This window comes from Phocoena sinus, chromosome 17, assembly GCF_008692025.1.
Source record: "Phocoena sinus isolate mPhoSin1 chromosome 17, mPhoSin1.pri, whole genome shotgun sequence".
NCBI classification, from domain to species: Eukaryota; Metazoa; Chordata; class Mammalia; order Artiodactyla; family Phocoenidae; genus Phocoena; species Phocoena sinus.
The window spans coordinates 71,451,480-71,474,965 of record NC_045779.1 but is presented as its reverse complement, the minus strand read 5'-3'; the positions used below and the strand labels follow the sequence as shown (position 1 = coordinate 71,474,965).

The 23,486-nt window shown below is 52.2% G+C and overlaps 1 protein-coding gene across 4 annotated transcripts in view; it reads left to right on the top strand.

The window, feature by feature from the left end:
- Window positions 1-23,486, top strand: part of ST3GAL1 (ST3 beta-galactoside alpha-2,3-sialyltransferase 1) — an 86,688-nt gene that overhangs the window by 47,752 nt on the left and 15,450 nt on the right. For 2 of the 4 annotated variants that reach the window (XM_032609442.1, XM_032609444.1), the window contains exon 3: window positions 21,556-22,462. In XM_032609442.1, coding sequence (XP_032465333.1) covers window positions 22,151-22,462 — 312 coding nt within the window. In that variant the 5' untranslated portion in view covers window positions 21,556-22,150. Of the gene's footprint in view, window positions 1-11,678; window positions 11,737-20,454; window positions 20,516-21,555; window positions 22,463-23,486 lie in introns of those variants that run through there. The other 2 variants (XM_032609443.1, XM_032609445.1) reach the window with 2 other exon arrangements.

Here is a 23,486-nt window from a genome sequence, read left to right as displayed (position 1 = left end):
TTCCAAAATCCCAGAAACAGAGCAAGAAGGTAGGTTGGAGCTGCACTGCTGACCTCAAGCTGAGCGCAGGAGAGGGGGCTCCAGCCCACAGAGCCTGGGGTGGGGACGGGGGCATGGCCGTTAGCAGGCTGTGACCTCGGGCAGGCCCGTCCCATCTGGGGCTCCGTTTGCTCTGTATCTGTGTCGGTACTGATGTTGTCTGGCTCTTGCTGGAGCAGCTCATGGGCCAGGTGTGCCAGAAGGGACATACTTTGGGAGTGAGGGACCCCAGCTTCGAACCTTGCTGCTACCACATATTCTCATTTACAACTTTGGACAAGTCACATCCTCTCCCCGCCACCCCGGAGCCTTAGTTTCTGAACCTGGAAAAAAAAAAAAAAGCAGAAATGTGTGATGCTGCCTATGACCCTCTGCGATCCTGAAATGCCACGAGCCTTTGCCTCAAAGCAGGCAGTAGTCAGGCCCAGGGACAGAGAGTTTCGGCAGCTTCCCTTTGATTCTGTAGACATGGGGCTCTTGGCAGGGAGGGGCCCAATGAAGGGGGCACGACCTTGGCCGTCCTGCCTCAGGCGTTCACGTAAAGGGCTTCAAATAGTCCTCACCTCTCCCTGATCTGAGACCTGGGTCTGCAGAGCCAGAAACTCATTTCCGGGAGCAAAGGAATGTGTATCTTTCCTCAGGGCCCAAAAGGACTTACTAAGTCTTCTGTGAACTTAATCTCATTCAACTGGAAAAATAATAATCAGAAAGCAGTTCTGCCTGGTTACCATGAGTTCCTTGAAAGTTTCCCATGAGAAAGGGGCAAAAAGCTCATGTACCATGAGGCTCAGCCCTCCCTGCTTCCTCCCCAAGGACCAGGGAGCCTGGTGGTCGACCAGCAAGCCCATCAGCATCATTGGGCTATCTGCCTGTCCATCTGTCCATTAACAGGCCCCCATGAGGGGCCAGGGCCAAGGGCACAGCACCAGAGACACAGAACTAAATAAGACACAGTCTGTGCTCTCAAGGGCAGTTCAGGCTCAACCTGACCGTTTTCTACATTTGGTCAAACTCTAGAGACTCCATGACTGAGCTCGCTCTCAAGGTCACAAAAATATAAATGTTCAGAAACTTTCACTTCTCTACGTTTTCTGTTTTCCACAATGTCAGCCCCCAATTCATTGGCGAAACACGTTCTATGTTTACTAACTAGAGCTAATGTCTCTCTTTGCTTTAATCAAATCAAATTTTCTTCTGGTCTGTTCCATCCAATACATCCCAGTCTCATATGAATTCTGGGGAAAAGGGGAAGAGAGGGAACCAGGGAAATTCGGGGGGAAGATGATGCTGGAGACATGAAATTCACCAGCTGGGAGGCGACAGGAGACAGAAAGTCACTCCATCAACAAGGACGTTTGGTTGATAACAGAATACTTTAAGATATGGAAAGTAGAAAAGCATGGGTGTAAGGTCTGGGGTTTGATTTTATTCCACTAACAAGCTAATAAGCTAGCTTGTTAGTGTTTCAGGGATGCTGGCAGAAGACAGGGGAGTCCTGGGTCAGAGAAGAGAGACTGGTATGAGGTGGGAGAGACCCCACTCCTTTCATGCCTGGAGCCTGAGCTCAGGGTGAATTCTTCTAAATCGTAGGGACGATTTTAGCTCAGTCAGTGCTTTCAGAGGCTGAGCTCAGGAAACAAAAGGGAGTGAACGTTCTTGGGGCCGATTCCGGGTCATGGCTTGCCGGAAGGCACTTATTCTCTAAGCCTGCTTATCTACTGATAAAATAGGAAGGAAATTGGCATCTGGGCATATTGTGGAGGCCTCGTGAATATAAGTTGAATCTGAAGACCATGTACTTATTATTTGCATTAACATGAGGATGCAAACTCATTCTAAAAATTCAGCCTTCTAGGTTTTAGATTCCTTTTTTTAACTGAGATTGAAACTGTTTGATGTGCAGCTCTAGTTCACAGCACACACGCAGACACCCATGTAGAATTCACCTGCCAGTATCTTCCTTGATAAAGATGTTGGTCATTCACTGGGAGAGGGAAGGATGTGAAGGTGAAAAGGGTCAGGTTCCCAGAGAGCAAAAGAATAGAGCCAGAGAAAAGCGCTTCTTCAGAGCACGTTCCTATGGATGAAAAAAACGAATCAATAGTCCGTCTAAGAAAGAAATGGAAAATCTTATTCGAGCTAACCTGACGATTATAACCCAGGAGACAGTCTTTCAGAAAGCTCTGAGGACTCTTCCTCCCGTTAAAGGTCAGAGCACAGGTATACAAGTTTTGGACACAAAGGGTTGGACATCAAATGACGTATTATGGGCAGTGTACACAATCCAGGTCTACACGTCCAGAGCAAGTAATGGGTCATGGGTCATCGCGACCCCTTACCGGATTAAGAGGAAAGGTTATCTCCTAAGGAATTGTGACCCTTTATGAGATTAAGGAGGAATGTTCTCTTCCAAGGAGGTCTGGATGCAGATACACAACACATACTAAAGGGAAGGAGGAGGTCCAAAGGGGCAAAGAAAACTTTTGTGTTTAAATTTTTCTTGAGTGGCCATAAAATATGAATTTGATTTCATCGTCCCTCACTCCCACCCCGTGCTGTACATCTGGAGAGAGCTGTAGTTACCCCCATGTCCCTCCCTCAAACTCCAGCGGTCCCTGTGTCAACCCCGGGATACTGCCCCGTGGCTGGGCGAGGTCACCTAGCTGGCAAGATAGAAGCTCTGGGACTCTCAGGTGGAGACCCTGACTGGTGTCAGGTGTGCTCCGCCAGACCCTGAGACATGCCTGGACTTGCCACCCTGGCCAGCCTCTGAGACCCCAGGAGAGCAGCCAGCCTCTTCAAAGCCCGCCTCTCACCACAGGCATTTTAGGAGAAGATGAAAGGACGCCTGTGTGTTTTAAAGCAAATTAGGCAGAATGAGAGATTCTGAAAGTGCTGTGTTCCCCAAGTTGGAGGCCCTTTGATGGCCAGCAGGGGACAAACCCTGAAGTCTCCTGCCCGCAGCCCTCGGGAGCTGGGGCAGAACAGCTCTGTCCCTGGGGCACACCTGACCACAAGGGGGGCATTCGCCATCTGGGGGTCAGCGTAGCTCGCTCTTTCCCTCTCTCCTGCTTGACTTGCCTCTTCCATTGCATAGAGGATAAGTAGTGGCTGTGAGTACTTTGCGGGGAGGGGTGGGGGTGGGAATAGTCCTGAGTGGGGTCTAGTTGGCATGGATGCACCCACAGGGGAGGTGATGGGCTCCAGCCAGGACTCCAGCTGTGGAAGCAGGTCAGGCTGCAGGGCACTTTGGTGCAGAGGCCGGGCACTTGGGTCCAGATGGCTTGGATCACCTTTTAGTGTCATTCTACAAAATGTACAGCCCTGGGCCAAATGGCTTAACCTCCCTGAGCCTCCATTTTTTCATCTGTAAAATGGGTGTATTAATAGATTCAGCAAGTTCGCAGGAATAAAGCTCTTAGACCAGCTCTAAGAGCTGCACTCAGCCCAAAGTCAGGGCACAGGATACGTCTGCTCTTAATCGGATTAATACAGAGGACGGATCAGATAGGCTACTGGCCTGGATGGAGGCCAAAGCTTGTCCTTGTCTCTTTCCGTTCCTTTAGGACTCCTAAGGCATGGGTCTTTACTGTTTCAGTTTTGCACACAAGGGCTGGGTATGGCCCAGTGTGGTCAGGTGGCTCGTCCAAGGTCACACAGCTAATCAGGCTTTGGAACTGCAGCCCCCGTCCTCTTTCCACTTCCCCCACAGGAAACGGATGCTGGCCTGAGTTGTCTGTCTCCATCCACTGCTTGCCCCGATGGGTGACGGTGAGCAGGTCCTTTAACCTGCCTGAGCCCCTTTGGTCAAATAAATGCTTAGATGATGAACATTTATGAGCACTTACTAGATAATATTCGTTAGTTACAGATGTGAGAAGGGAGACCGAGGGGCCGGAGCTCCAGCAGCGGGAGAGGGTCATCTGGGTGTTGCCCAGAGTCCCTAACATCTCCCAACTGGGAATAAGATACAAATACCTGCAGGTCAGGGCCTCCCAGTAGGCACAGTGGCTGCAGTGCAGCTTTGACTCTGGGTTGAATCTCACGTCCCTCCCTGGCCATGTGCCCTTGCACAAGTGCCCTCAGCGTTGGCTATGACAGAGGCAGCATCACCCCTTATGCCCTGGGAGAAGTGCCCAGCTCTGTGCCCGGCTCACAGTTGTTGATGTTAGGGACAGGTCCCCGACACACAGTAGCACAGATTTCTTCAGGACTCTCCAGCTGTGGGTGCAAACGGAGAGATAGCAACCCGGGCATCTCCGTCTCTTCTGTGGCTCCGAGACCTCCTGCCCCCCTTAGCTACGCTGGGCTCTGGGGACATCTGCCACATCCTCCCACCGTGTGCCAGGTCATCCCTGGCCTCTGCTCTTGCCCTGCTTGCCGGGATCCTGCTGCCACAGGCTGGCCCGTGTTCTCTCAAACTTCCTGCCCTAGTCTTTCCCGGGCTTCCTGGTCTCAGCTGCCCTGGAAACTCCCTGGCTCCCATGACACCATCCTCGCGCACCTGCTCCAGGCACCCTTATTCTCGGTCCTCCCACTGGACTGTCGCATCATCCCTTGTCAAGGGGGCAAGGTCTCCCTCCTTTGGTCTCCCTCCTTTCCCAAGTTCCGGGCTCGGGAGGGAGTCCCATGCAGGTGGCTTGGGCCCCGAGTGCTGTGGGGTTGAATGGGCTGAGCTGCCCTTCCTTTCTTCCCGAGTGGGGCTTGGCTGGGGGATGGGGAGGGAAGCTGGGCCCGGGCAGTTTTTGGCTTTTTTAAAGTTTTTTCTTTTGATGTGGACCAGTTTTAAAGTCTTTATTGAATTTGTTACAATATTGTTTCTGTTTTATGTGGTTTTTGCCCACGGGGCATGTGGGATCTTAGCTCCCCGACCAGGGATCGAACCCGCACCCCCTGCATTGGAGGCAAAGTCGTAACCACCGGACCGCCAGGGAGGTCCCCTGGGCCAGGGTAGTTTTATCCCAGCGGCCCCACTGGATACTATGATACCCCTCTTACCCTTGTTTTCCGGGGATGGTTTGTGCCAGACACGTGCTTGTCTGGGGTCCCCGCCCATCCCAGAACACGGGGGGCGGGAGGTGCCGGGCTCCTCGCCACTTTGGCTGCTGGGTTTTTGAGGCACTCCGAATCCCCGTTCTGGGCATCACCAGAGATCGACCCCCAACCCCTTCAGGAGCCTTCTGGAAGCCCCTTGTTAATCATTAGAGTGCAAATCTCCCCATGAAGTTAGGGGGCCTGGGAGGAAGTTATCTCTTTAAGACCAGTCAGGACTCCAGCCATTCACTTCTGCAAAGCTCTTTGGAGTCAGGGGCCAACCCCGGAGGCGGGGCCTGGGGTGGGGATTCAGAGTTCCCAATCGGCTTTCCTTTGTCATGACTTTTGTGCCACCCAAATCAGGGAAACCCCTCTTTCTTCTGGGGACCAATGTCCTCCTGATGTGCTGCCGATACAGGGCAGCTCCTTAAATTCCTGACCACGTTACACGCTTTGGATGTTGTGCGGATGTCTTTGGACTCCGAATTGAGCACCCTTCAGTCTACACACGTAAGAAGATTTGTAGATTTAAATTCCTTTTGCGTGGCTCACAATAGGAAAATGTATCCAGCTCCTTCTCATATGACCCTAATCCTGGTTAATCATGTTTCTCGGGGGTGCTTCTCCAAAACACCTGCTGAAGCACTGCTTGTGCTTCCAGGAACCTCTGCGTTTTCCTCCAGCGCTCCCCCGCAAAGCAGCAGGCAAGAGGTACTAGGGTGAGGGGAGGAGGATCTGCAAGCCCTGGGGAGGGTTCTCCCAGCCTGCCGCACTTCTTGGGTGTGGGGGAAATGGGCAAACGGTCAAGTTAGTGCAGGAGTGGGGAGACAGCCCTCCCAAACAGGCTTCCCAAGGCGCCGAGACAGAGGCAGGGCTGCTCTCCAGACTCTAGGGGGCGCTGTGTGCACCCTCTCCAGTCCAGACTCCATATGCTAATTGTGTCACTACTGTCTGCTGCTCACAAAGCATCATTGGCTCCCCATTTCCTTCATCCCAAAGTCCATATTTCTTAAGACTTCCATGACCAGGCCCCTGCCCGCCAAAGTCACCCCTAAGGGCACCCTGTTTTCCATAACTGTGCCAAGTGCCCCCATCACTGCTGCCTCCACCGTGCACTTTTTGGGGGCTGCCTGGCTTACCCCACCCTCTCCGTTCTCCTCCATCAGTGCCAGAGGCCCCCTGTGTTCGAAGCCGGGCTCCATGGCCACCTCCTCCACAGAGGTTGTCTCCCTTCTCCCTTCGGTTATCACCAACACGCCACTCCCGCATCCCTGGGGCCCTTGGCATTCCCTCCTTGGAAACGCTGGTCCCTCACGAGCAGAGAGTTATATGTACGAGCCGCCGTGCACACGATCCTGGAGCGGCCCAGGCTGGCTTCACCATCTAGCGGTGAGGAGAGGCGTGGCCGGTGTGCTCAGTGAGGTGTTACGGGGTTCTCGCATGCCCAGGTGAGAAGCCAGGCAGGCTGGCACTGAAGAGCAGGCCTGGGAATCCACCCCAGCCATCGGTAGTCGTGTGACCCCAGCTCCCTCTCTGTAAGATAACACTACCTTCCCCGCACGACCTGCAACTGTCTCGTTCCCATCCTGCCTGGTCCCTAGGAAGCTACATAGCCTTGAATGGAACCTTCCCTGGAGATCCTCTGGGTGCCTTGCCAGGTGTCCGGCACATAAAGAGTCAGATGCTGTCACTGCCAGATGGGCGGATTGCATGGATAAATGGGGAGACGGTGGCAGCTGCCTAATCCAGAGACAGGATGAAGGAGACACTATCAGTGGCCACCAGACCTGGTTAGAGATGTTCTAGGGGCCTTAGTCTGCAGGAAAAACAATGAGGATTCTCTCTGATATCTAGATATTTAAGTCCAGCAGAAGTCAGAGAGTTGACAAGTGGGAGAGAGAGCAGGTGAAACGGTCACAGAGCGGGGCTCAGGAGTGGGTGGGGTTCAGGCTCCAGTCACTGCCCAGAGTGGCCAAGGGCTAAAGGGGCCTTGCCCTGTGATTCCCCTGTGATCCAGTGGGAGGCAGTGTTGAGAGATGGCTGGTGGGTGTCCCCAGGGAGCCTGGAGGTGGGGCTTGTTAGCACGCCCCCTAGTGGGAACTGGAATGTGGTGAGCCTGGAACTTGAGTGGTGCCCACAGGGAGCCTCCCTGCCCCCAGTTCTCTCCCTGCCCCAGGCTGTCTCCATGGCATGAGGAGGACGAGCAGGCCTCCCGAAGGGTGAGTCCCAGGCAGCGTTGGGAGCAGCATGGTTGGGAGGATTCCAGAAAGCACAGGAGGAGGGAGGGGAGCTGGGGCACAGGGGGATCCAGCTGGCCTGTGCCAGCTCTTCCTGCACATCCTCTGAGCTGCCAGGGCTGTTCTCAGAGCAGCTTGTTTCTCTGGGGAGAGGAGTGGTGGGGAGGCAGGGCTCCCTGTGGGCCAAACCTCCAGGTGGTACTGCTTGCAGGATGCAGATGGGGAACTCAGAGTGGGCCACTGAGGGCAGGTTAATGCCAGGGTGATTCTCAAGGGCGTGGTCTGGGATAGGGAAACACCAGGACAGTGTGGTCCCTGGGAGTGAAAACATTGGGGTGTTTCTAACCTTGGGGCTGAAGAGGCAAGAGGACAAGGACAGAGACCCCCAAGCAGAGCCATTGCGTGGAGAGGGCCGCTTGACAGGAGCCAGAGGCCACCAGGTCCTGGCTGCCCCCCAGGGAGGGGGCCAGGGCCCTAAGCACCTGCCCTCAGCCCCCTTTCTCCCTCCAGTCTCCTTTCTGCGTCCCTATGGCCCAAAGCCCCCAGGGAGCCCACCAGCGTGGGAACCCGTGCGTGCAGCCCTTGGGCACAGAGCAGGGTGCGAGAGGTGGAGGGACCATCTGGAAGGGAAGTCAGGGTGCCCGGTTCACCTCCCGAGACCCCGGAAGGCCTGGCTGCACACATTCGGCCCTCCCTGGCAGGCAGGGCAGGGACAAGGGGTGGCACTGCAGGAGGTGCTGTGCTGTCACTCCTGGTTTTCCTCCAACTGGTGTGACTTAGGCAAGTCTCGACCTCCCTGAGCCTGATCAGGAGACCCCACGGCTTCAAACCCTGCAGGGGCTTCCCATGGTGCCTGAGGTGTGGCTCCAGCCCTTAGGGGGCCACCAGACCTCGCCTGCCCGCCCCCAGCCCCATCCTGCATCTTCCTCTCTGGGTTTCCGCTTGACTTGACGTCTCTTTCATTTCCTTTGGCCTCACCTGCTCTCCTGACAGGCCTTTGCACCTGCAGTTTCCTTTGCCTGGGGACCCTTGCTCTCTGCCTAGTTACCGGCCCATCCTGCAGTCCTCCGGCCACTACCGCTTTCTCGGGATGCCCGCCGGCTCATCCCGTGCTCTATCCCCCATCGCCCTGAAGGAGGCCGTGTCATTTGGTTCTCCATGGGAAACATGTAGTACATGTAGTACGATAGCTGTATGTGTATATGCAGAGATGAATTTTTAGGAATCGGCTCACGCTTTGCGGGTGGGGCTTGCAAAGTCAAAATCTGGATGGCAGACCTGCAGGCCAGAGACTAGGCAAGAGCTGATGTCTTGGTCTTAAGCATGTGAAATCTGTAGGGCAAGCCGGGAGGCTGGCAAGTCAGGCAGGATTTCTATGTTACTTTGTGTCACGGCCTGTTTGCCTCTCCCTGGCTGGGGCCATCTCTCAGGCCTCACCGCACCAGGCCGGGCTTCTGTTGGATGATGTTTTCTAGAGGGACCTGGGTCTGACTGCAGCCAAGGCTGGTCCTTCCTGAGCGGGGGCAGGAGACGGCACAGGAGCTGGCCCAGGACGGGCCGGGGGTGGGGGGGCCTGGCTGCCAATTTCGTGTGTGACTCAGAGGGTGGGGATGGGCTGGAGGAGCTGACCAGGGAGAAAACAAAACCGGGAAGGGAGGGTTCACATCCGCTGCCTGCCAGGCCCTGAACTGGCCGCACGCAAACCCTGTTCAGTGCTCGGGCTGCCACCATGGAGTGCAGATTGTCACTGGCCCTCTCTCTCAGCCCAGATGTCGCAGGGCTCAGGGCTGGGCCACCACCCGCTGGGCTTTCCCTTGCCCAGAATCCCGGCTCCTTGGGCAAGTCGATTGACAGCTGTGGGCCTCTGTTCCCACCTCTGAAAGAATGGAGCTGGTACCAGTGCCGTGTGACTGTCCAGTACCGTGCTTGAAACCAGGGTCTGCAAGGAGAGACCCTCCATGAATGGAAGGTGGCCCCTGACAATAGATTAATTCGTGCCCCGTGTGGCCCCCTCAGAGGCAGGGATGGTTTTTAACCCCACTTTCTACATTAGGCACTTGAAGCTCAGGCAGCGGCTGTAATGCCCCTGGGTTATACCGCAAAGGGCTCGGTGCTTTTAGGATTTTCCGGCAGGGTCCCACCCCTGGCTGCAGCAGCTAGACTAACTCCTGACCTCTGACCTCTCCATCTCAACCCCTGATGGCTCCATCTGGGCCCATGACGCCCTCTGAGCTCCTGCCCTGGGAGGTGTAGAAACAGCCACGCTAGGGCAGCTGCGTGAATACAGCCGGTTCCTTATAAGGGGCCATGCCCATCCTGGAGTTGGGAGCCTGGTTCCCCTCTGAGCTCTGGACGTTGCTGTGTGTCATTGGATGAGTCACTTGCCCTTTCTGAGCTCAGCCTCCACAGCTGTTAAATGAAGTGGGGCAGAAATGAGAGGGGGCAGGTGGGAGTGTTAGCTGGCGTTCCCCGCAGGAAACCGCAGGGGGAACGCCAGTAATCAAACCTAATATTCAGGGAGCAGTCGCTGTGTGCCATGCACAGACCTATGAGCTTTACCTGCACTGACTCGAGTCTTTCTTGGCCCCACGCTGTGAGCTGGACACTACCTTATCCCCACGTGGTAGATGACGCTTCACTGAGGCAGAGGCTTCATGCAAAAGGATTTGGTTCAGGGGATCTGGTGCTTATAAAGTTGTTGGAAATGTGATGGGGGGCATATTGGTCCTGATGCTGCAGGCTGGGGCCCAGAGGCCAGGAAGCCAGCACAGAATCGGAGGCTGCCCTGCAGACTAGGGGGTAGAGGGAGGCAGAGGGCCTGGGTCCAATGCTCAGGCCACACAGCGGCCTCCGCCCCTGCGGGAGGGAGGACAACCTGCAGTGTTTATCCTTCTCTTATTGGCCGATTTCTCAACTGCATCCAGAGCCCTCCGGTCAGCGGAAGCTGGGAAATAGAGTTTCTAGACATCCAGCCCCTGCAGCACAGGGCCGAGAGCACAGAGGGAGGAAAGAATCCCCAGTCCCATAGACACTAACCAGCAGGGGGACCCTGCAAACAGAAGGGATCAGGATGCCCCCAAAGCCCTCACAGGCACACGGGTTGATGCACTGAGAATTAACCGTTTGAAGAGAGAATCTGGGCCATGTGAATTACAGATACCCCTTATGCCTCTAGCCCATTGACTACTTTGGGACCCCCTTCCCTGCAGGTTCTCAGAGGTAGAGCAGAGAGCAATGAAGTACTGGTTGTCCCGTCCCTTGAGGAATGGAAGCAACTAATGAAGCGGGTCGGAATCATAATTTTCATAATTCCCCCGGTTGGTTCTTTCATGCCTGATTTTGTTTGGTCTTTTATGTAACCCTGTCAGTAGGGCAAGCCAGGGACTCCTCCGTTGGACTTTTTACAAATGAGGAGCCTGAAACTTAGGGAGGGAAGAGAACTGACATTTATAATGTATCCTCTCTGTGTCCCGAAACCAAGCTGGTCACTTTTTTGCAAATAATTTTTATCCTACAGCAACCCTCCATTTGGGCATTATTAGTCCCACCTTGTGGATTCAGAAAACGAGTATTAGAGAGAGGCAGTGCTTTGCCCATGAGAACAAAACTGGGAATGGGAAGAGTTGGGATTTGAACCCAGGTATGTCTGGGCCATCTTTTATCCCAACAACCATTGGCCATGATCCACTGGCACAGAACCAGAACAGATGGATTCCTAGTGTCCAGTGACCAGGGGCTGCAGAACAGTGCAGGAAAGACTGTTCTTCTTTTTTTAATTTATGTTCTATTGGTCATTTGGAGCTCTTTGGAGATTTTTTCTTCCAGTTTTATTGAGATATAATTGACATACAGCACTGTTTAAGGTGTACAGCATAATGATTAGACTTAACATACATCATGAAGTGATGACCACAGTAGGTTTAGTGAACATCCAACATCTCATATAGGCACAAAATAAAAGAAGTAGGAAAAAACGTTTCTTGTGGTGAAAACGCTTAGGGTTTGCTCTCTTCACAACTTTCCTATGTAACACACAACAGTGTTCCTTGTCTTTATTGTGTAGTACATCACATCCCTAGCACTTCTTTATCTTATAACCGGAAGTTTGTACCTTTTGACCGCCTACATCCTGTTCGCACTCCTCCTACCAGAGAGGGTGGGAGGAGTGGGAACTGGTAACCACAACTCTGATCTCTTTTTTTTTTTTTTTTTTGCGGTACGCGGGCCTCTCACTGCTGTGGCCTCTCCTGCTGCGGAGCACAGGCTCCGGACGCGCAGGCTCAGCGGCCGTGGCTCACGGGCCCAGCCGCTCCACGGCATGTGGGATCTTCCCGGACCGGGGCACGAACCCGTGTCCCCTGCATCGGCAGGCGGACTCTCAACCACTGCGCCACCAGGGAAGCCCACAAATCTGATCTCTTTTTCTGTGAGTTGGTTTATTTGTTTGTCTTTGAACTATAATTGACCTACAACACTATGTTAGTTCCTGTTACACAACATAGCGATTCCATATTTCTATACATTTCAAAGGGATCACCATAATAATTCTAGTTGTGATATGTCACCATACAAAGATATTACCAAGTTATTGACTGTATTCCCCACACTGTATATTTTCGTTCCCCTGTGACTCATTTATTTTGCAGCTGGAAGTTTATACCTCTTAATCTGCTTTCGCTATTTCTTTCTTCCCTCACTCCCCTACCCTCTGGCACCCACCTATTTGCTCTCTGTGTCTGTGACTATTTGTGTTTTATGTTTGTTCATTTGTTGTTTAGATTCCACATGTAATCGATACCATACAGTATTTGTCTTTCTCTTTCTAACTTCACTAAGCATGATACCCTCCATGTCCATCCATGCTATTGCAAATCTGCTTTATGGCAGAGTTATTTATGCACATCTTCCTTATCCACTCGTCTGTTGATGGGCTCTCAGATTGCTTCCGTATCTTGGCTGTTGTAAATTATGCTGCAGTGAACATAGGGCTGCGTATATATTTTGTAACTAATGTTTTTGTTTTCTTTGGATAAATACCCAGAAGTGGAATTGCTGGATCGTACGGTAGTTCTATTTTAAATTTTTTTAGGACTCTCCATATTATTTTCGATAGTGACTGCACCAATTTACATCCTCACTGACAGTGCACAGTGGTTCCCTTTTCTCCACATCCTCACCAACACTTGTTATTTGTGATACTTTTTTAAAAAATGTATTTACTTTAGTTATTTATTTTTGGATGCGTTGGGTCTTCGTTCCTGCGTGGGCTTTCTCTAGTTGCGGTGAGCGGGGGCTACTCATTCATTGCGGTGCGTGGGCTTCTTACTGCAGTGGCTTGTCTTGTTGCAGAGCACGGGCTCTAGGTGCGCAGGCTTCAGTAGTTGTGGCGTGTGGGCTCGGTAGTTGTGGCGCACGGGCTCTAGAGCGCAGGCTCATTAGTTGTGGCGCATGGGCTTGGTTGCTTCGCGGCATGTGGGGTCTTCCCGGACCAGGGCTTGAACCCGTGTCCCCTGCATTGGCAGGCGGATTCTTAACCACTGGGCCACCAGGGAAGTCCCGAGGATTTTTACATCTATGTTCATCAGTGATATTTGGCCTGTAATATTTTTGTGTGTGATATCTTTGTCTGGTTTTGGTATCATGCTGGCCTCATAGAATGAGCTCAGAAGTGTTCCTTCCTCTGCAATATTTTCGTATAGTTTGAGAAGGAAGGGTGTTAACTCTTTTCAGAATGTTTGGTAGAGTTTATCTGTGAAGCAGTCTGATCCTGGGCTTTTGATTGTTGGGAGGTTTTCGTGTGTTTGTTTGTTTTCTTACTGATTCAATTTCATTACTGGTCATTGGTCTCTTCATATTTTATATTTATTCCTGATTTAGTCTTGGGAGATGGAACATTTCTAAGAATTTATCCGTTTCTTCTAGGTTGTCTGTTTTATTGGTGTATAATTATTCATAGTAATCTCTTACGATCCTTTGTATTTTTGTTGTGTTGGTTGTAACTTCTTTTTCATTTCTGGTTTTATTGATTAGATTTCTATTACTATTACAATTTCTTCCTTTATTTTTGTTAAGATTTGTTTTGTGTATTTAGGTGTGCCTATGGGGTGCATATATATTTACAATTGATATATTTTCTTCTTGGATTGATTCATTGATCGTTATGTAATGTCCATCTTTGTCTCTTGTTACATTCTTTATTTTAAAGATTAGTTTGTCTGATACAAGTATTGCAAACCTGGCTTTCTTTTCATTTCCACTTGCGTGGAGTACCTTCTTTCATCCCCTCACTTTCAGTGTGTGTGCCTTTAGATCTGAAGTGAGTCTCTTGTAGGCAGCATATGTATTTGTTATTATTCCTGTTCAGCTTCAGTGATTTCCACAACTCCATCTTCCAGTGCGCTGATCCTTTCCTCTGTATAATCTAATCTGCAGTTGATTCCTTCTAGTGTTTTTTATTTTAATCAGTTATTGTATCTTCTTCTCTGTTTGGTTCTTCTTTATATTTTCTATCTCTTTGTTAAAAAACTTCTAAAGGCTCACTTTGTACATCCAATCTTCTCTCAAGTTCTTTGACCATCTTTATGATCATTACCCAGAACTTTTTATCAGGTAGATTGTTTATCTCTGCTTCACTTAGTTCTTCTTCTGGGGTTTTGTCTTGTTCCTTTGTTTGGCATATATTCCTCTGCTGCCTCATTTTGCCTAATGTGCTAATTTTATTTCTGTCTATTTGGTAGGTTGGTTGTTTTTCCTGACCTTGGAAAAGTGGCCATATGTAGGAGACATCCTATGGGTCCTAGCAGCACACTCCCCTCTCATCACCAGAGCTGTATGTTCTAGGAGTGCCCCCTATGTGGGCTGTGTGGGTCTCTCTGTTGTGGCAGGCTGACTACTGTGGGTGGCCTGGTAGGTGTGGCTGGCCCCCAGTCTGGGGGATTGCCAGGCCCTGCACTGTATGGAGTATGCCAGCCACTGGTGGGAGTGGTTGGGTAATGAGGCCCCTAGCCATGGGTCCCTAGGGGACCCCAGGGCTAGTGCTGGCCCACTGGTAGATGGAGCTGGGTTCCAGGGTGAGTGGTTGCAGGTCCGAGGTTCCTGCATCTCGTGTTATCCTGCTGTGGCCAGGGTCAGATCCTGACATGGCTAGCTGCAGGGTCCAGGGTGTCCCAAAGCTGGTGTCAGCCAGCTGGTAAGTGGGGCTGGATCCCAGGGCAGCTAGCTGAGGTGTCTAAAGTGTCTTGGAGCTGGTGTTGGCCTGCCCTACTGGTGAGTAGGGCTGGGGCTCGGTAGTGGGTGGGAGGAAGGTTCCTGGGTCTGGTGTTGGCCTGCTGGTGGGCTGGGCTGGGGCCCAAGGCCCCCTGGGGCTAGTGTCAGTCTGCTGATGTGCAGAGCTGAGTTCCAGGGTCTCTGGCTGCAGGGCCCTGGGGGTCTCAGAGTTAGTGTGTTGGCCTGCTGGTGGGTGGGGCTGTGACCTTGCCCCGTTAGTTGTTTGGCCGGAGGCATCCCAGTAGTGGTGCCCAAAGACTGTTGAGCAGGGCTGGGTCCTGGTGCTAATAAGCTATAGAGAGGATTCCAAAATGGTGCTGCCAGCACCAGCATCCTTGTGGTAGAACGAGCTTCCCAAAAAGGCTGTGTCTAGTGTCTGTGTCCCCAGGGTGAGCTCCAGTCGCCTCCTGCCTCTCTGGGAGCCTCTCCAAGATCAGCATTAGGGTCTGACCCAGGCTCCTTTCAAGTTACTGCTTCCGCCCTGGGTCCCGGAGAGTATGAGGTTTTGTATGTGCCCTTCGAGAGCGGAGGCTCTATTTTCTACAGTCCTCTGGCTCTCCCCAAAGCAAGCCCTGCTGGCCTTCGAAGCCAGACGTTTTGAGGGCTCGTCTTCCCGGTTCAGGACCCCCAGGCTGGGGAGGCCAGTGTGGTCTCAGACCCCTCACTCCTTGGGGAGGATCTCTGCAGCTGTAATAACCCTCCCGTGTGTGGGTTGCCTACCTGAGGTCCTGAATATAACGTAAGTCTGCCCCCCTATCCGTCTCATTGTGGTTCCTTCTTCATGTCTTTAGTTGTAGAAGATCTTTTCTGCTAGATTCTGGTCTTTTTCATCAATAGTTATTCTGTAAATAGTTGTAATTTTATTTGGCCCATGGGAGGAGGTGGACTTAAGGACTTCCTACTCCACCATCTTGGCCACTCCCCCAGAATTGTTCTTCTCTGATGGAAGGTTTGGGGGCCCTTCACCAGTCAGTTCTGATTTCATGCCACCCTGTGCCTTCACGTAAAGCCAGCCAGGACCCCAAAGGCCGGGACGTGGTGGGATCCAGTTTTCCGTGATCAGCAGGTCCACAGATGCTAATTCCCCACCACTGCTCCTCACGTTCTCAGGATGGTTGAGCCAGCCAGTCACCTCGCTGTGTGTCCCAAAGCTGCTGTGTGAGGAAGCAGAGTGAAAGCAGATGGGGCTGGGCCTCTTCGGGGACAGGGAAGTGGTGGCAGACGAGAGGCTGCAGCTGCAGCCCTCTGCCTGTTGGTTTGTTTCCTTCCCTCCCACGGTCCGCTCATTCAGCCGGTGCAAGGAGCTTTGCCCTGGCACCTCTGGGGACTCTCTGCCCCTCCCCCTTCTCCGGATTCACCAAGCCCTCATCATGTGCGGGACCCCACGCCAAGCACACAGAGTGGCAGAGAAAAGATTCCGTGCCTTCCACGTCTGGCTGTGGCTGAAGCTTGTGTCAGACCACTTATCCCACCAAGGACTGTAAGAGCTGGGTAAGATAGAAATTCAGCTCTTCGAAGGTTTTAGAGAACAACCAGGCAGCCAGGACTTGAGGGACGAAGACCCCTGGAAGGAGAGAAATGGGCGGGGGTGAGCCTGACGCTTCCTGCCGCCCGCCTGCCCAAGGGATGCACTGGCTCGTGGGAGGCTCCAGAGGACAGACGGAGAGAAGCAGCTCAGTGTTGAGCAGTCTCACGAGGCTGGACATAAAAAATAACAGTAAAGAAATGAAATAAAAGTGTAGTGCGGGACTACCAAGTCAGCTAAAATCAAGGGGCCAAGAACCTAGGGCAACAGAAACCACAGGCAGAGTCATTATTCCGCACCTCTTTTTCCTTTCAAGGCATTTGCCAGAATTTCAGTGGAGTGGGACCAGAGCCTAAGGAAACAAGCTGGAAGCTGAGAGGTTGAGAAGCTAGACTGAGCCTTTGACAATCTCACAGTGTAGGGGAGACAGGAATTGGAAGTGAGAACGTGCAAGGAAGAGGTCTCTTGGTAGGCCTCCTAGCTTTCCTTTAAGAAGGGCTATGCCCTGTAAGTAAGGGCAAGCCAGAAATAACTAGTCATCATGAAGACAAAGTGCGGCCCCAATCATCCTGGTCACCAATTGGAGCAAGGTAATGTGCCCGTGCTCTACCTAGCTCCAGGAGCAAACAGATTCCTCCCTGAATAAGGACAGCCTTATCCTCAACTGCTACACTTCCAGCACATGTGGTATCCACCGTTGCCAGGCATTCCAGGAGACAGCCAAATGACCAAAGAGAGATAAGGAGAGAAAATCGACAACAGAAATAGACCCACATCTCCTCCAAATGTCATGAGGGTGAGACGGTCTTTAAATAACTGAATAACTGTGATGGATCATTGGAGGAAGATAGATGACAAGGTGCAGATTTTCACCTGAAAACTAGAACTTATTTTTAAAAATTACTCAGATGGAAATTCTAGAACTGAAAAATACAACTGAAATGAATACAGTATATAATTTAAACAGATTAGACACAGCAGAAGAGAGGATGGACAAGGTAGTATATCCATCTCAGGAAGCTGAAAAGATGACAGGTTACAAACCCAAAGAAATGACAAGAAAGGAAATGAAAATGAGAGCAAGTCCTGATGAAGTAGAACAATTGGCTGTGTCTACAGAGGACAGCCCAGGAGGAGGCAGGAGCCTGGAGCAAAGTGCTGGCTTTGCCACCATCTCGCTGTGTGACCTTGGACAAGTCTCTTGCCTTCTCTGAACCTCAGTTTCTCCTCTCAGGGAAATAAGCATGATGGCTCACTTCACCCAGATGACGTGAGGACCCCGTGGACGACGGTCATGGCAGCTCTATATTAGAAGTGCTGATATTACCGTTCACTCGGTCATTTCACCAACAGTCATACGGCAGGAGGCTATGCAGAGAGCTAGGAGGGCATCCCAGCCTTGTTAGAACTACTGTGCGGTTCAGCCGGCATTAAATAAACATTCACAAACCCATACTGTCCGTTCATTTGGTTTTCCAAGCGTTGGAAACAACTCTTCTCTCAGTGGCTGGTAATTGCCGACCTCTCCTTATGGACGGGGTAGGGGGGCGGTATATCTTCACTAGGGACCCTCCTTCGGGGAATCCTTACTTTCTGAGTTCTTGAAAGGGCACCAACTTGCGTCAGCTTTTTGCAGTGACCCCGTTAGCCCGTCACATCCACGTCCACTGTGCCTCTCCCAGAACTCCCATGTGTGGCTGTGAGATGACTGTCTCTCTGCAGACAGGACAGGGAGCTGTGTCCTCCTCCCCCCTCCCTCTCCTCGTCCTCTTTGTTTTGGGAGGCTCGGCCAGCCTCCGTCCCTGGCCGCACTCTTGGCATGTGGAGATCTGTGGCCCATGGTGTACTGGCCTCAGTTCCATCTCCGGGTGCCAGGGCTGGCGCTCCCCGTGTGTAGCAGGCTGCCTCACATCACAGAGTGTAGAAAGTCACGCATTCCTCCTTTCTTCCCTGGGGCTGGGGGGAAGGGGAAGGTGGAGGGCTGTTCTTGCTTTTCCACTGCAGTTTTTTTCCAGGGCTTTCAAAAGTGCTAATTGATAACCAGCCTGGAAGTGTCTGCTGGTAGGTGGGTTCAGAACAAGCGCCCTGGCCTCAGAGATGCAGCTACCAAGACGTCCCAGCTGGATGGGAGGAGGATGCCACAATCTGTACCTCGGCAGCTCAGCCTTGCCCTCTGTCCCAACTCTCACCACACCTTCCCCCGGCCTCCGCCAGCGCTGGTGTGGGACATTAATATCTCTCGTGGAGCTGGGACGTTGTGGGGAACATTAACATCTCTCGTGGAGCTGGGACGTTGTGGGGAACCTAACCTCTCATTCAGAATTTTATTCGATCAACATGGTTCAGGAATCATCTGTTTCCGTGAACTTGTGTCTGCCCTTGGCATCAGGACACAGAGTCAATAAGAGCATCATGGGCCCTGCTCGTGACAAAGACAGATGTAATGAGACCATGTGAGTCCTCTGCTTAGACCCTCCAGCGGGTCTCCATGTCCCTCAGGGAAATCATGGCTTCTGAGTCCCGCACACCCTCGAACCCACCCACATACATGCTCCTCTCCGATCCAAGGACACCAGCCTCCTTTCTCCCAAAGGCACTGGAGCCTTGCAGATGCCTGGGAAGCTCCCACCTTAGAATCTTTTATGATGGGTCCCCCACCACCCAGCCCAGAGCCTGGCACAGCTCAGGGCCCCAGCAGAGACGCAGCGAGCGCATCACGTGAATGGACAGATCTTGCTTGGTTAATAGCCTCGAGAAGTGGGCAGGATCTGTGTTGTCAGCCCCATGTTCCTGTTGAAGGGATGGTTCAGAGAGGTTAGGTAACTTGTTCACAGTCACACAGCAAATGGGTCGTGCAACCTGATGAGAATCAGAATCTTCCGACTCTTAGTCTGTGCTTTCTTGCTCAGGTCTCCACTCTGAGTTGGTGGCTGTTTCCCTTCATTCACCTCTGCGTTCCTTCATGCCATGTGTGTTCCCGGTTTCCGGGCCACGACAATGAGTGGGACTGAGTTTCTATCCTCCTGGAGCTCCCAGCTCAGGGAGGAGACAGATTAAGTACACAGCACGGGCAGAGTGGAGCCAGGATGCTGTGGAGGCCGGGAGAGGCCCCTATTCAGGCCGGCAGTGGGCAGGCCTCCCTCCAGGATCAGTGCCAGCTGAGCCCTGAAGAATGAATCAGAGCCAGGTGGGGTGGGGTGGATTTTCCGGACGGTGGGGACAGTCTGGGTAGGTGCCCAGAGGCAGGAGCAACTGTGACCTGTGGGTCAGTCATGTTGCTTCAAGTTAGGGGATTTATTCTCTCAGGCCCCTGAAAAGTCAAGGCATAGGGTGGGCTGCAGGGCTGGATCGACTGGGGATTCAACACTGTTCGCCTCTTCCGGTGAGCTAGCAAAATGTCCAGTACGACCCTGACCTCGCATCCAAACAGCAAACTGGCCAGAGCAAAAGAATGTTTCTTTGCCCCCCACGGCAAAAAGTCAGGAGTTTCACTCCAGATGAATTAGGCTACATATCCATCCCTGGACCAGTGACTGCGGTAGGAGGGGTGGGAACCCTCTGCCTGCCAAGTTAAATCAGAGCCCGCCCTTGAGGATAAGCAGGTTAATCTAACTCAGATGACAGAAGCTTGATGGAGAAGCAGGGGACAGCTGGAAGGGACAGCTCTGGACACCATTAGGTTCTACATACAAGTCACATTGTCACGACAAGTAGAAAGTGGAGCAGTAGGCAAATGGAGAGACGTTGCCACCCGGGCTGAGGTGTTGAGGAAGCAGTGGAGGCAACACATCTTGAGCCCTGGCTGCCTCCAGGAAGGCACTGTGGATTTAATCTGATTTTTGAGCTGCCCCTCTTTCTACCAAAAAGGTAAATCAATCTCCCTTCCACTGTTGCTTTCCTGGAAAAAACATAGCCTGCTTGTTGATAGTCTACACGTTGAGGATGGGGAAGGAATTGATCAGACAGATAGAGACAGGGGCACGTTCCAGGCAAGTACCAAAGGGAATCGTGTTCAAGTGCGGAGGTGTGACCACAGCTGCACCCTGCAGAAGCCCGGAAAGTCAGTGAGGTGTGGGAACTTGTGTTGCAAGCGTTTGAGGAGTCCTGGTTTGCTTTCTTTGATTAAATAACTCCCAGCTTTCTCTGTATCCCTCCAGCTATGGTCATCTGGAGCCCAGTTAACAGACAGGGTGTCCCGTCCAGGGCAGACCTCCTGCTCGTGTTTCTGGTACCCTGGCCCCTCCAGGTGCATGGAGTCAGAGGGGTGTGGGTCTGGATTCAGATCCTGCTTCTTACTTTCCCCATGACCTTGGGAAAGTCATTTAATCTCTTTGAATCTCCGTTTCTTCTTAGGACAACCTGGGAAACCCCTATCTAGCTGATGGTATACTTTGTCAATCATCTGAGGAAATAGGTATGTATGACTGTACCATCCTGTTTGGCTGTTAGTGGCTCAGCCAAGAACATTCATTCGTACATTGAAAATGGAAAATGAACGTTTAGCAGTTACTTAATGAACACCAGAAACTCAGCATATAGCATTTTTTAAAAATAACTTATTTATTGTTGGCCGCATTGGGTCTTCGTTGCTGCGCGCGGGCTTTCTCTAGTTGCGGCGAGCGGGGGCTACTCTTCGTTGCGGTGCACGTGCTTCTCATTGCGGTGGCTTCTCTTGCTGTGGAGCACGGGCTCTAGGTGCACAGGCTTCAGTAGTTGTAGCACGTAGGCTCAGTAGTTGTGGCACGTGGGCTCTAGAGCGCAGGCTCAGTAGTTGTGGCACACAGGCTTAGTTGCTCCGCGGCACGTGGGATCTTCCTGGACCAGGGCTTGAACCTGTGTCCCCTGCATTGGCAGGCAGATTCTCATCCACTGCGCCGCCAGGGAAGTCCCAGCTTATAGCATTTTGTCTTATATAAGTGGAGCTATTACTATCCCATTTTACAGAAGGGAAAATTGAGGGTCAGGAAGGCTGAATAACTTTCCCAAAGCCATACAACTGGTAAACCAGTACTTGAACGTGGGCCAGGTGGAAGCCTGGGCCACCCCCTAAGCATACCATTTTGGTTGTGGTTGAACTTTAGAATCTGAGAGAGAGAGAGTGAAGGAGAGAGAAAGTAGCATGTACTTGGCAATCTCTGTGTACCTGGCACTGTATGTGCATTATTAACTCATTTCACAAACTTAGGTCTGATTCTTATAGGTACTAGGTTCTGGTTGCAGGAAAGATGGGTGGGCCACCTTCCGTGTCTCTTAGCAACCTTGAAGGATAGGCGTTAACATCCCACTGTACACATGTACACACTGAGGCTCAAAAGGGTAAAATATTGTCTGTAGCCACTTGCCACATTGGCTTGACAACAAAACGGAAGACGATGGGAGGAAGTGGAGAGAGAAATGGTTTTTATAAAACAGTAATAGAAGTTCATCCTGTTTTCTTCCTCCTTTTCTGTGCAGATGACAGACAACCCTCAGTGCCTTTGTCAAGTCGGCTGCTTCACCGCCACATCTCTGGTGACAGCAGGGGCAAGACCAAGTTCTGATTAAGGATTGTCACACACCGTCTTCTCTGGAGGGCGGTAACAAAGACAGCTTGACCCCGTCCTGTACCGCGACCCTTCCTTCGAGGCCCTCACCTGTGAGGGACCCTGGCCTATCACAAGGATTAATTACCCCTCAACCCCCTTGGATGGGAAAGGAAATCACTGTTATCAAGTTTCGATTAAAGCTTCATGAGGAGACATTATCGGCTGTTTAAGGATTGCTGAGGAAGCAGGCCGCTTTATTTCCTGAAAGACAAATTATACGCCAGCAGAGGCACCCCGCCACAAGTGGTCCGCTTAGCCTTTGGGTGTCGCGGGTGATGTCGGGCACAGCCGGGTGGCCGTTGCCCAGCAGCAGTGGCCATAGGAGGCTTTGAGGCTCCCTGGGGCTCCCCGCCTTGCCTTGCAGTCGATCCTCTGTCTCTGGGATCTTTCGTGGAAGTTCCTCCTCAATTAGGCGCGATTTCCTGCAGCCCATCCCTGGGAGGCCCCGCGTCAGGAGAGCAGAAATGGCGACCGCGAGGAAAAGAATTCTCAAAGTGCTCACTTTACTCACCCTCTTCATCTTCCTCACCTCCTTCTTCCTGAACTACTCCCACACCATGGTGGCCACCGCGTGGTTCCCCAGGCAGATGGTCCTCGAGCTCTCGGACAACTTCAGGAGGCTCGTGAATTACCCCCACAGGCCCTGCACCTGCGCCCGCTGCATCGGACAGCGCAAGGTGTCCTCCTGGTTCGACGAGAGATTCAACCGGTCCCTGCAGCCGCTGCTGACGGCCAAGAACGCGCTCCTGGAGGAAGACACCTACAGCTGGTGGCTGGTGAGAGCCGGGGCTGAGTGTGGGTCTGGGGGTGAGATGTGGGCGGCCCCTGCCTGCCAGACGCTCAGACCCAAGTGTGCACCAGGGGCCCTGCCAGGCGCTTGGCGGGATTCAGAATACTGGTCATCCGTACGTTCGTTGGTTCATGCATTCAGCCTCTGTTATTGAGGATCTCCTGTATATATTATAACTCAGAGCAGAGGGCTCTGTAGCAGTTCCCTGTGTCTGCCGTAACAGGTGACCGCACACTTGGTGGCTTACGGCAACAGAAACGCATTCTCTCGCGATTCCGGAGGCAGAAGAAGCCTGAGCTCAAGGTGCAGGTTCCAGGGATTAGGACTTGGGCATATCTGTTTAGAGGCCACTACTTAACGCACTCTGGGTATGGAGAAGCCAAAAAAAAAACCAGATCGTTATTCTCATGGAATTATATTCTGGCAGAGAGAGACAGATAAGAAACAAATAAACAAGATAGACTCAGATAGAAGTGCTCGGAGGAGGATAAAAGGGGTTTGGGAGAAACTTGGGGCAGGGGCCTCTGTAAATGGGCTCGTCGGAGAGGGTGCCGGCTGCGGGAGGATCTGGGGAAAGTGCCGCGGGTCACGGGGACAGCGAAGTGCGAGAGCACTGGGGCAGCATCCGCTTGGTGTGTTGGAGGAGCTGGAGCTGTGCGTGGCCGTGAGCGCGGGCGTCCAGGAGTGGGCAGGACCCACAGCCAGGAGCCTGGGGTTTGTTCTAAGTGCAACAGGAAACCACTGTAGAATTTTAACCAGGGGAGGTCCATGATCTGATCTAGTTGTTGAGCACAAAGTGGATTGAAGGGGAGTGAGAAATATCCATTCATTGAAGACTTATTGAGCATCTATTAGATGCCAAGATACTGAGATGGAAAGAAACAGCCTTGCCTTTTTAGCTTGCAGGGATGGTTGGAGGAGAAGGAAAAGCAGACCAGCACAAGGCAGGGTGATATGTGATAGGCACCCAGGGTCCCTGGGTTTTGCTCCTGACTTTCTATATTTTATCA